This window comes from Zootermopsis nevadensis, unplaced genomic scaffold (assembly GCF_977971745.1).
Source record: "Zootermopsis nevadensis isolate Lab colony 2312 unplaced genomic scaffold, Znev_1.0 Znev_ptg000019l, whole genome shotgun sequence".
Lineage (NCBI taxonomy): Eukaryota > Metazoa > Arthropoda > Insecta > Blattodea > Termopsidae > Zootermopsis > Zootermopsis nevadensis.
The window spans coordinates 5253620-5267079 of NW_028259151.1; the positions used below are offsets into that span (position 1 = coordinate 5253620).

General features: G+C 36.2%; 1 protein-coding gene across 5 annotated transcripts in view; it reads right to left on the bottom strand.

Moving 5' to 3' along the window:
• Hdc (histidine decarboxylase) overlaps positions 1-13460 on the bottom strand; it is a 34173-nt gene that overhangs the window by 14397 nt on the left and 6316 nt on the right. For all 5 annotated transcript variants that reach the window (XM_087351524.1, XM_022077020.2, XM_087351525.1 and 2 more), the window contains 6 exons: positions 7920-8092; positions 6259-6372; positions 5360-5482; positions 4793-4927; positions 3462-3605; positions 407-473 (listed from right to left, as the gene is read on the bottom strand). In XM_087351524.1, coding sequence (XP_087207650.1) covers positions 407-473; positions 3462-3605; positions 4793-4927; positions 5360-5482; positions 6259-6372; positions 7920-8092 — 756 coding nt within the window. The remainder of the gene's footprint in view (positions 1-406; positions 474-3461; positions 3606-4792; positions 4928-5359; positions 5483-6258; positions 6373-7919; positions 8093-13460) is intronic.

Sequence of the window (13460 nt, forward strand, 5' to 3'; positions counted from 1 at the left end):
TGTGTTAACGCATCCGGAACGACGTTATGAACCTTTGAAGACTGACAGGGGAAGCAATTTATTACGCGTCTGAAACCAAAAGGGAGCAGGTGAGTGAGAAGAGAACATTATTTAGGCAGATAAATCAAGATTGAGATATATTATAATCTAACAGAAATAAAATCAAGAACATAATTCTAACAGTGACATACAAAGAACCATGCAAGTTGATAATTGAATATGGCTGTTTTCTGGTAGACTTCTAAAAGACTACATGGTGCTACAACCCAGAAGTCAGCCATCTTCGGACTCACCACCGTGAAAACTTAAGATCTTAATAAGTTGATAATTCTTGCAATATTTTAAAGGGAGAAAATATAAAAGATCTCTGATAAGAAATGCGCTGCGAATGTAATGTTTCACTTACATATGGGGCCCAACTCTTGCAGGTTGTCAAATGAACAGGCACCGGTTGTCCCCAATGTTGCACATAGCTGTAAAAGCCACATAATATTTAAGGAACTTTTATTTAGAATTTTTCACAAAGTAAGTCACAGTACCACAAGGGGTTGTTCTTGTAATTTGAATTACATTGATGTGGATATCACAGAATGTGTGTTCACGTTCGTTTGATACATTGTTTATAGCCTTCTACGTATAATAGAACAACCCGGTGTGATACAGGCATGGACAAACATTTACGTAACCTTGGGTCGGATATATTTTTGTCATCATGGCCGGGGTCCATGATCTTACATACTAAGCACGTTTATACCAGTAACTGAAACAAAATTAAGTTCTAATTGAGTTTATTGTTGTGATTGACTGGCCATACGCGAATCTAAGATCTAGATGGCACATAACAAGTTTTGATTTTAATATCATAAGAAAAACTAACAAATAATTCATAGAAAATACAGCAATAGTACTATTAAAATATTTTAATAAGAGTTTTGAGAATGAAAGTCCAGATTTGAAAAGCTGTGTATGCTGGACGTCACGCATAGAAAAGGTCTTTAATTTGTAGAGTTATTTATTAATTTCAAGTTCCTGCTACTCATGAAAATATTTAAGCGAAAAAGGATATTGTAAGCTTTTGCAGAAGTTACCGTGTCCCTTAAAACCGATTCCATTCAACGCATCTCTGCTTTATCTTTCAAAATACATTAGAGGGCTTACGTAAAAAAAATTGTTTTCTTATTTTATTAATGAGAAAGCTGTTTTATGCTGTCATGTTTGTTGTTTTAAACTTCATTCTTTGTGGTTCTGCAGTTTATTTTAGACGTGCTGGTGGTTTATACACTGAGAAAGAAACTATCGTATTGTTAATTGGGTCTCATGGGATACCATGCTTTGTCTTACTAAAAGGACAGGAAAGGAAATCGTCTTTTCTGCAGGCGGACTGTCAGCCCCCGTAATTAATCTCTGCTGAGTTCTCTGCGTATGCCTGCTTGCATCCCGCTTCGATGATATCCACAGTTGAGAATGTCAGCCTTTTGGTGAATGGCGAACCACCGCCTTTCCATCTGCACCTGCACCCACAGCCTGAATGACGTCAGTCTGTAAATGCTTTCCTTTAATTGCCTGCATGCCGGGAATACGACGTTCTTAGACGTCAATGAACGCCTTTATCTTAACGCCGAATTATGTTTGTCAGTAAGAATTTTAGAACAGCAGCGCCAGTAGCGTGACAGGAAAGCACGGGCCACACGAGAACTGGTTTTCTCGTGCAACGCGGGTGTTGCATAACTCGTGGTCTAATGTAGTCTTGCGATCACTTGCGACCTATCGTTTTAGCCAAAATAAACGCAAACGGCGTTCATTTGAATAATTTCATGTGTTGTGAAGGTGGTAATCTTATATTCTGAAGAAAGAACAAAGTAAAAGTAAAGTAAAGCTGTCCCTCTATACGCCACGTAGGCGCTTGGGGAAGAGGAGGTATAGCTCCTATTCATTCTTGACCTCAGCACTAGATGGGGGTAAGTGGTCAGCATCACGCCCCGGCCGACTTTACCCCCGGGAAAGGACTCCGGTACCCATTGTAGAAGAGGCCTGAACGCAGAGGCTAGAGGAAAAATCCTCTGCCCCCGTCGGGGATCGAACCCCGGCCGTCCAGCCCGTAGCTAGTCACTATACTGACTGAGTTATCCCGGCACATGAAAGAACAAAGACTGAAGGAATTTTAAATAAATAAGAGATACAAGAGAAGATTATTACTGCTTAAGCGAGAAGTGTCTAATGACCGGAGAAAATTATATAAAGATATAATTAAAATTAAATTATTTGGTATTCCGTCAAATCACAATGTATTTAAAATAAGATAATTAAAATAATTAAAATATCATTCTTTGTTCCATATCGAATAATCGATTTACAGTTGGAACAGTTACAACATGTTTCGGTTTTATTAAACCATCATCAGGTGTAAAATTATATTAAATTTAAAACTCAATTACATTTTTTACAATTTTATAAAGATATAATTGTTGTTATGTACTTTTTACCGGATATTTTCAAGGTTATGGTTAAAAAAGTTATATGAGTTGGTCAGGGCAAGTAGTACGTATGGGGAATTAGTTATAAGTTCGACATTTTTCTTAAAAACCTCAATCACAGAGACCATTTGGAAGGACTGGGCATAGTCGATGTGGGAATATTAATTTCGATGGCCAATTATAGAATTAAGGTGTAAAGGTGTGGAATGGATTCAGTATCAAGACGGACTCCAATAGTGAGCGCTTGTGAACCTTCTGAGTGCATTAGAACAGGGCACTTCTTGACCACACTGGTCAAGGCAACTCTGTGCCCAGAAATTAAAGCATAGAGATGTTATAAAGTCATCTTTAAAACCATTGTGTCGTTCTTTATGTTCACCCATTGCGTCTCTTGAAAAGTGAAAGTTAGGTTCCAGTGTGATCAGGCAAAATATTCCTACAACCTGAAGTACTGTTTTTTTTCATTCACATACAAACATATAAATATGTAATATCCTCATTCCCCATCAACATGTCTTTAACAGCTTAATTGTAGCACTGTACATGGACTGTACTCATATGGGACGATACAGTTGCTCGTTATATCCGTATTTTTATTTTTAAAATGTGGAATAGATAAACATAACAAAGTTGTGATTTTGAACTTCTGCTGCTTAGTTCTGCGTTGTGGCCCTCGTAATTTGTGTAGTTTCTTCGCCACTCACAGCCATACATAAAGTAAATAACCTCTTTACAAATTTGTAATATATCTGTATTTTAATATTTTTATGAAAACTAAAGGGATGATTACAGTTTTATATCTTTATCTTGTAAAGATTTTTTTCTTAATTGAAATATTAAATACAAGTTATTACTTAATAGTAACTGCAAAAATAATCTTACATAGGTCTATAAATTTATTTCAAATATTGGAAAAATATATTTGAAAGCTTGGAACATTACAAAAACATTAATTTATAATTTTTATAGGCTGAACTCTGTACTCACAAAGAACGGAATGAGGTCCTTTTCCTTGTCCCTTGCAATGACCTCCAGTAGACGATCTCCACGTAGACACAAGTGCTCATCGCTCTCGATATATCGCATTTTCACAAGTCCGATAAGACCTGCCTTTTCTACAGAGGAGTGGGCCTGAAAGTGCATTAAGAAAATTGACTTATTTTTCGAGAATCCGTAAATACTGGTCCATGACTTGAAGTCGAATCAAGCTTAATGCTGACCATAAAATATAGTGGTTAGTTTTCCTTCATATGTCATATTTATATGACTGTTAGATTACTTATTTTCTTCTTCATCTATTTGTGAATCCAATACTATACACTTTTCATCTATTCTACAAAGTGAGTCACAAGGTTCTACACCGTAATATGCTACGAATCGCAAATTATCTTCATTGGTTCTGAAAATGAGTCATAAGACTGTTCCCAACTGTTGAGTCTGAATCATATATTGTGTGCTTTAACTAATCAGTTGTGGAAGCGGCATCACAGAATTTTCCAGCTTACATTACTGTTTATCTGTGAATCCCATGTACACTCACATGTTCTGAATCCTGTAATACGAGATTTCCCATCTTGCTGGCGTATGTCTTAATCGGTTTTAAAAATCGTGTTAAACAAATTTCCCACCTTACTTATCTTCTGTATGTATGAATCTCATACTGAACATTCTTCATTAGTTCTGGGAATAGAGTCACAATTTTTAGGGTTTTCTGAACTAGATTTTTGTTACACTTGATTTTTTTCGATTAATAGTGTTTTAATTAATCTATTAAAGCGACAGAAAAGGGCGTAAGTGGATAATTTTGCTAACGACAGCCTCTGCACGTCGATATTGTTATTTGTCACTAATCTTTGCTGTCCAGATTATCAAATTCTGAAGTTTATAGTCGCAACTTACATATAAATTAAAGGAACTAGACGCTATATCACCTGGGGACGGAAAGTGAATCCAGTTTACAAAATGTTGTGTTGTGTTCGGAATTCTAACTCACACATCCAATGATACTAATTCCAAACAAGTTCTGAACAAGATTAGTCCAGTAACTTTTAGTGTTAGATATTCAACTTATTGGAAGATTATCTGACACCTACATTATATATCAGCAGTGTTGGGGCAAAGTGAACGTCTTATTAAGTTTGTAATATTAGATTGCTGAATCTCCACCTCTTAAAGACAACAGACTATTGTTTCTGTAACGAAATGTAGGCTATATTTGAAGGCGACCTCTCTTCCTTTTTACAAAATTTATGTTTCGGAGATGTTTCAGATAATATTTGCTTCACAAATTGAAAAAATAGCAAAACACTGTTATTTACTTGGTCAGAACAGTACGCCACGAGTCGGCTGTTAATCTCTGCGTCCTCCAGCTCCTCATCCTGTTCGCGGTATCTTCTGATGGCCTCGGTGCGACCTGCCAGAAGACAAACGAACGTCGCCTCGCTTGCAGTCGTCTGAAACAAATTCCAAACAATTTCGCTGTTAATTCAGCCGTAATAATACTTGGCGAAGAGTACAAATTATGAATTTCAACATGAAGTTTTTCCCAGCCATCTTTTACTTCCTCCTTCTTGGGTCCAAATTCTCTCCTCAGTAACTTCGTTTTCACACATCCTCGATTTACTTTCTCCCCTCAGCATTATGGCTGAAGTTTTAGACCGATTGCAGACAAAAGGTAAAATTGTAACATGCAGTATTATATTCTTTAAGTTTTTAAGTATAAATATGGAAGATTGGATATTCTGAATCTAATTCCCTGGATGTAATCTGCCCCGAATTTCATGAAAACAGCATATTTTTATTTGTTATTGGTGTTCCCAATATTTGAAAAACTTTGAACACTTTTCACTGTCACTTCCTCAATAACTAATTTAGAGTGCGCTTACCTGTATGACGCCTCCCCCTGTACTGTTCACCCGAGTGTGGAGGAACTCGTCGGGAAGCCCGATCATCTTCCCCAACCAATTCATCACCACAGTCTCCAGTTCTGTACACGCTGGACTTGACGCCTTCAAATTACGGATCAAACTTTTACATTTCTAGTATTCCGACAAAAATTCACTGCTTCTTGAAAGAACAAAATATCACTTTTTCTCTTCTGTTTTGGTTAGTATAAGCTTAAACTTGTTCCATATTTAGATTAGATATTTAATTCCATCCTTGCGTTTGTAACAGTTTTGATATACATCATATCTGCACTAAATAACAAAAAAAGGTACATTTGAGGTATTGCCTTTTTACTTATTTGTCATAATCAACGATAGAGGTTAGGTTTATAACTAACAAAAATCCAAAATTTGTTATTTTCATCTGTTCCTTGGTCTACTAACTGCCAATCTTTCTTGGTTGGTATTCTCTTGCAAGTCTTGGTATATGGTATTGACTCATTTGTGTTTGGGCTTTACCACCGGGAAAGGACCCAGGTACTCATTGGATAGGAGGCTGTGTGGATCCTAGAACCGGTTTGGACGCAGAGGCTAGAGAAAAAAAAAATCCTCTGCCCCTGTCGGAGATCGAACCCCGGTCGTCTAGCCCATAGCCAGTCACTGTACTGACTAAGTGTGTAGGGAGTTTTAAACTACTCACCAGGAATGCGGTACCTGTAACAGTTTGTGTTTTATCAGGTCATAAATACCAACCTAGAAGATCAAAGTTGACACTTTGCAAATGTTGGCGTGATCCGAATTTTTGTTTTTCCTTCAGCTACACATTCGCTGGCAAAAGAGAACAGATTCCTGGGCTTAAAGTTCCTTGTTTTCTCGTAATCTATAGGAGCAGTACTCACCCACGTAAACCCCAAGCAGTTAATAGCATCAGCCAACATGTCTCCCAGAAGAGACGGGAAGGAATTCAGCGCAGGAAAATAAGCGTGCATGTACGGACTCTGCCAGTGTGTCACCTGGAACAGACGTCTGGCTTATTCTCTGGTCGTTATACAGCTTTAAGACAGTTAGTAATACGGTAATAGATTAATTTTTTTTAAGTCCTGAAGCCTAATTATGAAGTCCATCACCAGACTACAAGGTCCTACAAGTAAAAATATATATTGATATTTGAGATATTATTTTATGTATCATGTTTGTGAATATTTACCTTCCATAATATTCTTCACACCAACGAGCGGACTTTCTTAAAACATGGTTTTGACATACTTTTATTGGCGGCTTATCCATCTTACTAGCCCTATTTCTAAATTTATTGTCATAATTACAGACAACACAGGTTCAATCAGAACTTTTGAAGTGAAACTGACACTTTTAACACTTGATACAAAGATTTTAAATTCTGTAAATAAGGATAAAATTAAGATGGGGCATTAGGGAGTAAGGTAATGATTATAAAAGTTGGATTGAGCTGGCTCATGATTGACGCAACTTTGTTATTAGCGATGTGGAACCTACTGGTTCTGCTACGACAATGCTGAATTACAATTCAATATTTTCAGCTCGAAGTTTATCTAATGTTCAAGAATGCAGTTCCTACATCAAGGAAATTACAATAGTCTCTGTTTCAAGTGTCAATTGAACAATGTTGTTTAGGGAAATAAATAATGTTCATTATGAAAAGTTTATTAATATGATCTGCGCTTTAAAGTTTATGTTTACTAAAAATTTACAACTTTTACGTGAATATAGTGACCGATGGCAGGAAGACAACTCGGATAACTTAAGAAAGTTGAAAACGTTTGGTCTATAAGACAAAAATTCTGAAGCAACTCTTGGTCCTATTATTCCTATCAGCTGGCGATAGGCCTTCTGGATGAATGCTGCCTCGCACTGCTGCTTCATGATGGGATGAAGCTCTCAGCCCACACAAGAAAACATACGTCAATATATTCAACCGCTGCTAGAATATTTCTGTCCTATATAAATCAGAAAGGTACAGTACAGAATGGAATCACCTGAAAGAATTCTCCCATTTTCACTGTCACTAGAAGATTTAAGCACTGTAGAGTAAATGACTGTCGAATGTACTAAACTAATAAGCGACTACACCTTTCAGAATATAAGGGCAAAGAAAATGTCCCTGGTCTTAATTGCGCACCGCGCCATGATTGCATGTCAACATACGTCATCTAGTGCGAATATACACTGTATTTCTGTGTAGAGGTATGAGAGATGTTCCCATCATAGAATCTCTAAGAAAAATTAAGTGATGATGATTATTGTAATGAAGGGCTAGTGTGATAAAAATATTAGACTCAAATGACACAGGAAACAAATGAAAAAACGGATCTGATAGAGAAAGTATGAAATGACAGAATACAGATTGAGTTCAACCGCGACAAAGCGACAGACAAGACAGACAACGTGGTTGGGCCTGTAAGTTGTTTGCTCGTGCTAGAGTTTCAAGAGGTCTAAAAGTCCCAATTTCTGTGTGGGTACTCTATATAGAATTGTTATGAGACACAGGATAATACCAGACTGCTCACTGTTTGTGACTTACCCCAGGCATGACTACTCGCTCGACGTCTGCGATGATGTCGTCCCAGGACTCTGGTTCGAGGGGCGCGCTCTCTGGTATGAGTTGCCTCAAGTAGCCGGGCGCCACCGCCGGATAGACGCGTCTCTCCCTGATGTGCTCCAGATAGTCCGCGATGTAGTCCACCATCTCTTTGCCTGTCAGTAGTACAGATATGCTATGGACCTGATCTTCAAAGGAGTCTTTATTTGAGAAAAAAGCTTGCATTACGGCATAAAGAGAGAGAGAGAGAGAGAGAGAGAGAGAGAGAGAGAGAGTGTGTGTGTGTGTGTGTGTGTGTGTGTGTGTGTGTGTGTGTGTGTGTGTGTGTGTCTCGCTATGTTTTAAAACAATGGTTCGATCGTCAAGGCAATAACAATAAATTGAAACAAGGAAAATAATAAGAAAGCAATTAATCGCTTTACATAAGTTTTCGATGCTAAGTTAAAAGAGCTAGATATTCGACTAAGACAATATCCACAATGGATATTTATCAGAAATAATGCGAAATATAACATTCTTATGTAAAAAGTAAATCACTCCGAATGAGAAGCTGATCGTGACTTTTGGATAAGAAATAGTTGAATATACTGTACTAAAATTATTTGTCACAAAAATATGTTTGAAATTCAATAATCAACAGAAATCCAGTTTTGGCCGACCATAAATAGTGATGCTGTATTAAAATTTGTCATATTCCAATGCCTACTACACATCCGTCCACCAGTTGCTGATGGCATGTTATGAAGCCACTCATAATGTAACATTTTCTATCCTGTTATTACTTCCTCTCTCTTGGGTTCAAATATCCTATCCTCGTGTGGACTCACAACATCGATCTGTGTCGTTTCCTCAACTCTTTAAAACACGGTGATAACTTTATATACCATCTTATTTAACATTCGATATCTCTCAAATTTCGTCCAACGCATATTTGTGTGGCTTATATTGTTCAATGTATAAATATAATTTAAAAATATTATTTAGTTCATTTTTGTATTTCAGACCTAGACCGTTGGTAGAATTATGGATTACCAAGCTGTGTATATGGAGCAGTTATTTAAAGCAAGGCTGCCAGTTGTCATACTAAGACGCCGGTGAACACCCAGAGAGGAAGTTCAAATGCGTTTAGTATGTGATCTGAAACAGTTTACACGTTCATTACGTTTTATGAAGGCTGTGTCCAGTTTCCAGTGTCCATTGTCCATTCAGTCTAGGCGAGAATGAATAGAATAGATGAAATCAGTGAATTTAGATTTATTGTCTTTTAAGGCTGCAACTATTTTGTTGTTGGCAGTTGTGTCATTCAAATTCTGTTTTACTGTCTTGTGTAAGCTGGTATTACGCATCGAATCTGGGATAAATCTGTTCCACACATCTCCCTTCAATAAGATGTTCTGTTTCTCTTAATATGAACGGCTGTGTGCTGATTTCTTACGAAACAGTAAGTTTAACTTACATTGCGACAGCAGAATAGAGATATACACTTCTAGTGCACTGCGGGTTTGAAAAATTTGAATTTATATAAAAATCGTAGAAATTTAATACAAAGCAGAGAAAAACATTCAGAAACTACAAAAATTTAATAAAATATGCCACTCCCAATCGATTTGTCCTCCTAAGATATCTAGCGAGGTCTAAATTGAGAGATCCATAAAATGTATTCCAAAATTTATAAAAATGTTAATTGGTTTCTGCTCCAAAAATATTGTTAGCACTCTAAATTGGATTTTATGAGAATCGAAAAAATGTCCACCCAAAATTTTATGTAATTTATAGTAAATAGATTTTGGGTCAATAAAGAAGTCTGTATATTAAAATAATATATTGAGTGGGACTGAGAATATTAAAGTCATTCTAAAAAAAGCCTGAAACTGCAAAATACTGGGGCAGTACTATCGCACTGGGGATTGGAATATTTGGATTTCCGTAGAATTGCAAAAAGTGACAAAACTCAGAAAATTAACAAAACTTTTTTGGTATTCTGAAATGAACAGAGAACTAGAATACATTGCACAAAAAATAAAATAAAAAGTTCTTCAGTTTTCCTATTTTGTATTAGTGAAGAAATGTTATTAGACAAGTATGATACTAAAAGTTGCAAAATGTCCTTAATTTTAACACAGCCTTTCTATCATTTCTTGTAACATCTACCCCTACACGTCCGTTTACAGGAATGGACCTATCGAGTAGCCCACCAGCAAGATCATTATACTCTCGTCTCAATTAAGAGAAAGAGGTAATTAATTCGATCTTTCTGGCACAAAGAAGAAATGAGAGATAATTTGATAATATGAAGACAATCATTCTACTCTTTCATCCTTGGCACTACGTACAAGATACAATGGCCACTCGTCTGAAAATCATCGTAAGTTGCTGAGGCGAAGTGCATTTATATATGTTACAACTTACAAAATCATTTTCTAAGAAATCTGAACCTACAGCTACCTCGTAGTCTATGAAACCAACACGCTACCAGTAACTTTGTGATATCTCGTTAAAGCAAAGAAATCTTAGATCAGGCATTAAATGAAGCAACCAATAAGTCCAGACAGGAGAAAGTGACATTAGGAACTTAAGATTAGCTTATTTATGGAATGTCCAGTTCTGCAGAGAAGTAGATAAGCCAATGATTAAATGGATAAAATATATTTAAATAGAACATCAAAAATATCACGCGTTTGGACTTATAATAAAGAGACAGGGTTCGTGATACCATTCGATAAGGGTCAAAGTTTATTGTTATCCGTAACAGGAATGAGCAGGAATCCATTCCCCATGTTCTTCATATGTTCAAGACAGGTTCAAGAAGTGGTGTCTGTCATAACAAATAAACTATTGGATATACGATGTGCAGGCTGTGTTGTTTGCAACAGTCCAGTACTCCGTTATGAACAAGCAAAAATTAATCGTCTGCATTATCATCCACACTTTTACCATATTATTTGTGTTGCATTGGCGAAGACAGCTCGAAGTTGATTTTTTAACGTAAAATGTTGGAATTAAACAGTTATCTTCAAGCCATCTGTAGTTAAGATCCAATATTTCAAAGAGAAACACAAAATGAGTTAGAGACACAACACAGAACATAGTAGAAATAAAGACAATATAACTTTTGAATAAATAGTTAATTTGCTGAATTGTTTCAAAAACGGGCAGTTACAACAATCTAAAATCATTCCCCTCATTCTCGGACGTGAACAAAGGAAGAAAAATAAATAAATGCGAAGATTTAAAAGTAAATTAGAGTTTATGGCCTGCAATGTCAATAAAGACACCTCATTGAGAATCGAACCCCAGCTGCCCACGCCAGACACAGACATGTTACTAACTAAACTATCTCTGAGAACCTAAAGACGCAAGATTTTATGATACTTATAAACTAACACTGAGGAAAGTCGAACCCATGTATAATGTGCAGCGAATCTTTCGAGAAAACAAACAAGAAAGATCATTAAAGTATCTCAGTGTCTCCGGTACACAAATCACAATCTCTTGCTAGGCAACACCATTCCTGCGTAAGACTAAAACGGGAGTTTGCTTACGTTAACGGGGGTTTTGTCGTGGCGGAAGCCTCGACTGTACAAACTGGGGTCTGTTACTGCTGATGAAAGGTTATCCCGTCAGGCAACTTGTCCTTCGTTGGGCTCTAATGGTTATTGAATAAGTATTGCTGTCCGCTCGTCGCTTCTTTAAGCTCTGCCAGCCGACCAATCCATGATCGAGCAGTTTCATGTGAAACCTTACAAACTCTACGCCGCCACCTCTATTCCTGTCACATGATCCCTCTAATTTTCAAATATTTTCCTAAGCACCCTTTTCTCAAACACCCTCAATCTGTGTTATTCCTTTAACCTGAGAGAACAAACTGAAAACCCATGCAACAAAAGAGGTTACATTACATTTTGTATATTTGAATCTGTACGTTTGAAGGTAGAAGACGGAAAAATTAATATTTTGAATTGCACAGTATCGAACATTCGCCGAATTTGTTCTGCTATTGATTTTCCAGTGGAAGTAATTTTTTGTTTGTTTTAACAACGTTCTTAAATGTTTGAACTCCGCAACGTCTTTAAAAGATATATTAAGTACTTTCGTGTAATAATTTTGTCTCGTGACGAGACATGAATATCTGTCTAAACTCAGTTTCTGTGCATCTCATAGAATTTACGTTTTTCCTTCTCAGTAAATTATCATTATCAACAAAGACAAAATCTGATGTGTGACATTCAATTCCATTTCCTATTTTTTCTTCAGGCATTCATGTCGACATTCTGCAAAGCAAGACTCAAAAATGGCAAAGAACATTTTTTCAAACCATTCTGAATTGAAAATGCGTCAGACAAACGTTTATCTATACTTTGACATAGTTTCTGTAAACTCGTTTTAATTAGCGTAACTAGTTTCACTGGTATGCGGAATTAAATTAGAAGCTGTACAATAGATTCGTCCTTACTGAAGCATAAGTTATCTTGAAGTCTATGCATAGTTGATGTACTGACCTATTGTTCTAAGGTACCAATTGTTCACTTGTAAGTATTTCAGTCTGCCTAACGTCGATAATTTCATTTGCATTCAATAACTGACTAAAGAATTCGTTCACCTCTTCAAAATCATTTTGGAACATGCAAGCAGGCCATCACTAACATCTGATAGTCCAGGGATGATAAAGCTTTGAAAAATATTTATATTTAACTGTTTGTTGCTTCAAGTTCATCACCTTTGTCTTTGATACACTCCCTTCTTTTGGTCCTGAAATAACTAATACATTCCATCTCACATTTTATACATTATCTCCATTCATTTGGATTCAATTCTGCAGTCGCTACAATTTAATTTCTTCCTTTTATCTAATAATTTTAAACATTCTTCGTCAAGCCGTACTTTATACTATTTTAACTTATAATGACCAAAGTCCTATTCCGATGAAATGTTTAAATTATCTTTGTTCTATTATTTACATTATCCATATTTTCTGAAGCTACAAATCTGTATGAGATGCTTAATTTCTTTTAGTGAAAATCAGATTTAAAAATTCTACAAAAAATATATACGTATAATTGTTTTGGTTCTGTAAAATCCTTTTACCACTTGTCCTCCTGCACTCCCACTAAACGTAACTTCTATTTTTCAAATTATTTTGATACTATTTTCAAAGAAAAATGGCTATACAATTTCGTGGCATTCCAAGTTCCAAACCTCGTGACGTTTTTCCATGGTTTAGTTCGTTACAAAGAAACCGTCGACGTTCGAAACCCTGAGTAACATTTCGTAACTAGCTGTATGTTGCAGTGTAGAGTGGTTAGCCTCCCCCCTACAAACTGGAGCACCACCCCTTATTAGCTGTTCGCAACTGTTTATTCAATATATTTGCAAACACTCAAAGTCCATGCCATGCTTATGGTAACATGGACACTTGAATTTGCAGTTTAAAATGTTACATTAAATAAACAAAGAATTATATCTTATTAGCTATTAAACACTTCTTTCTCTTATAACTTAGTATCGGCAGAGTATGAAAACCTC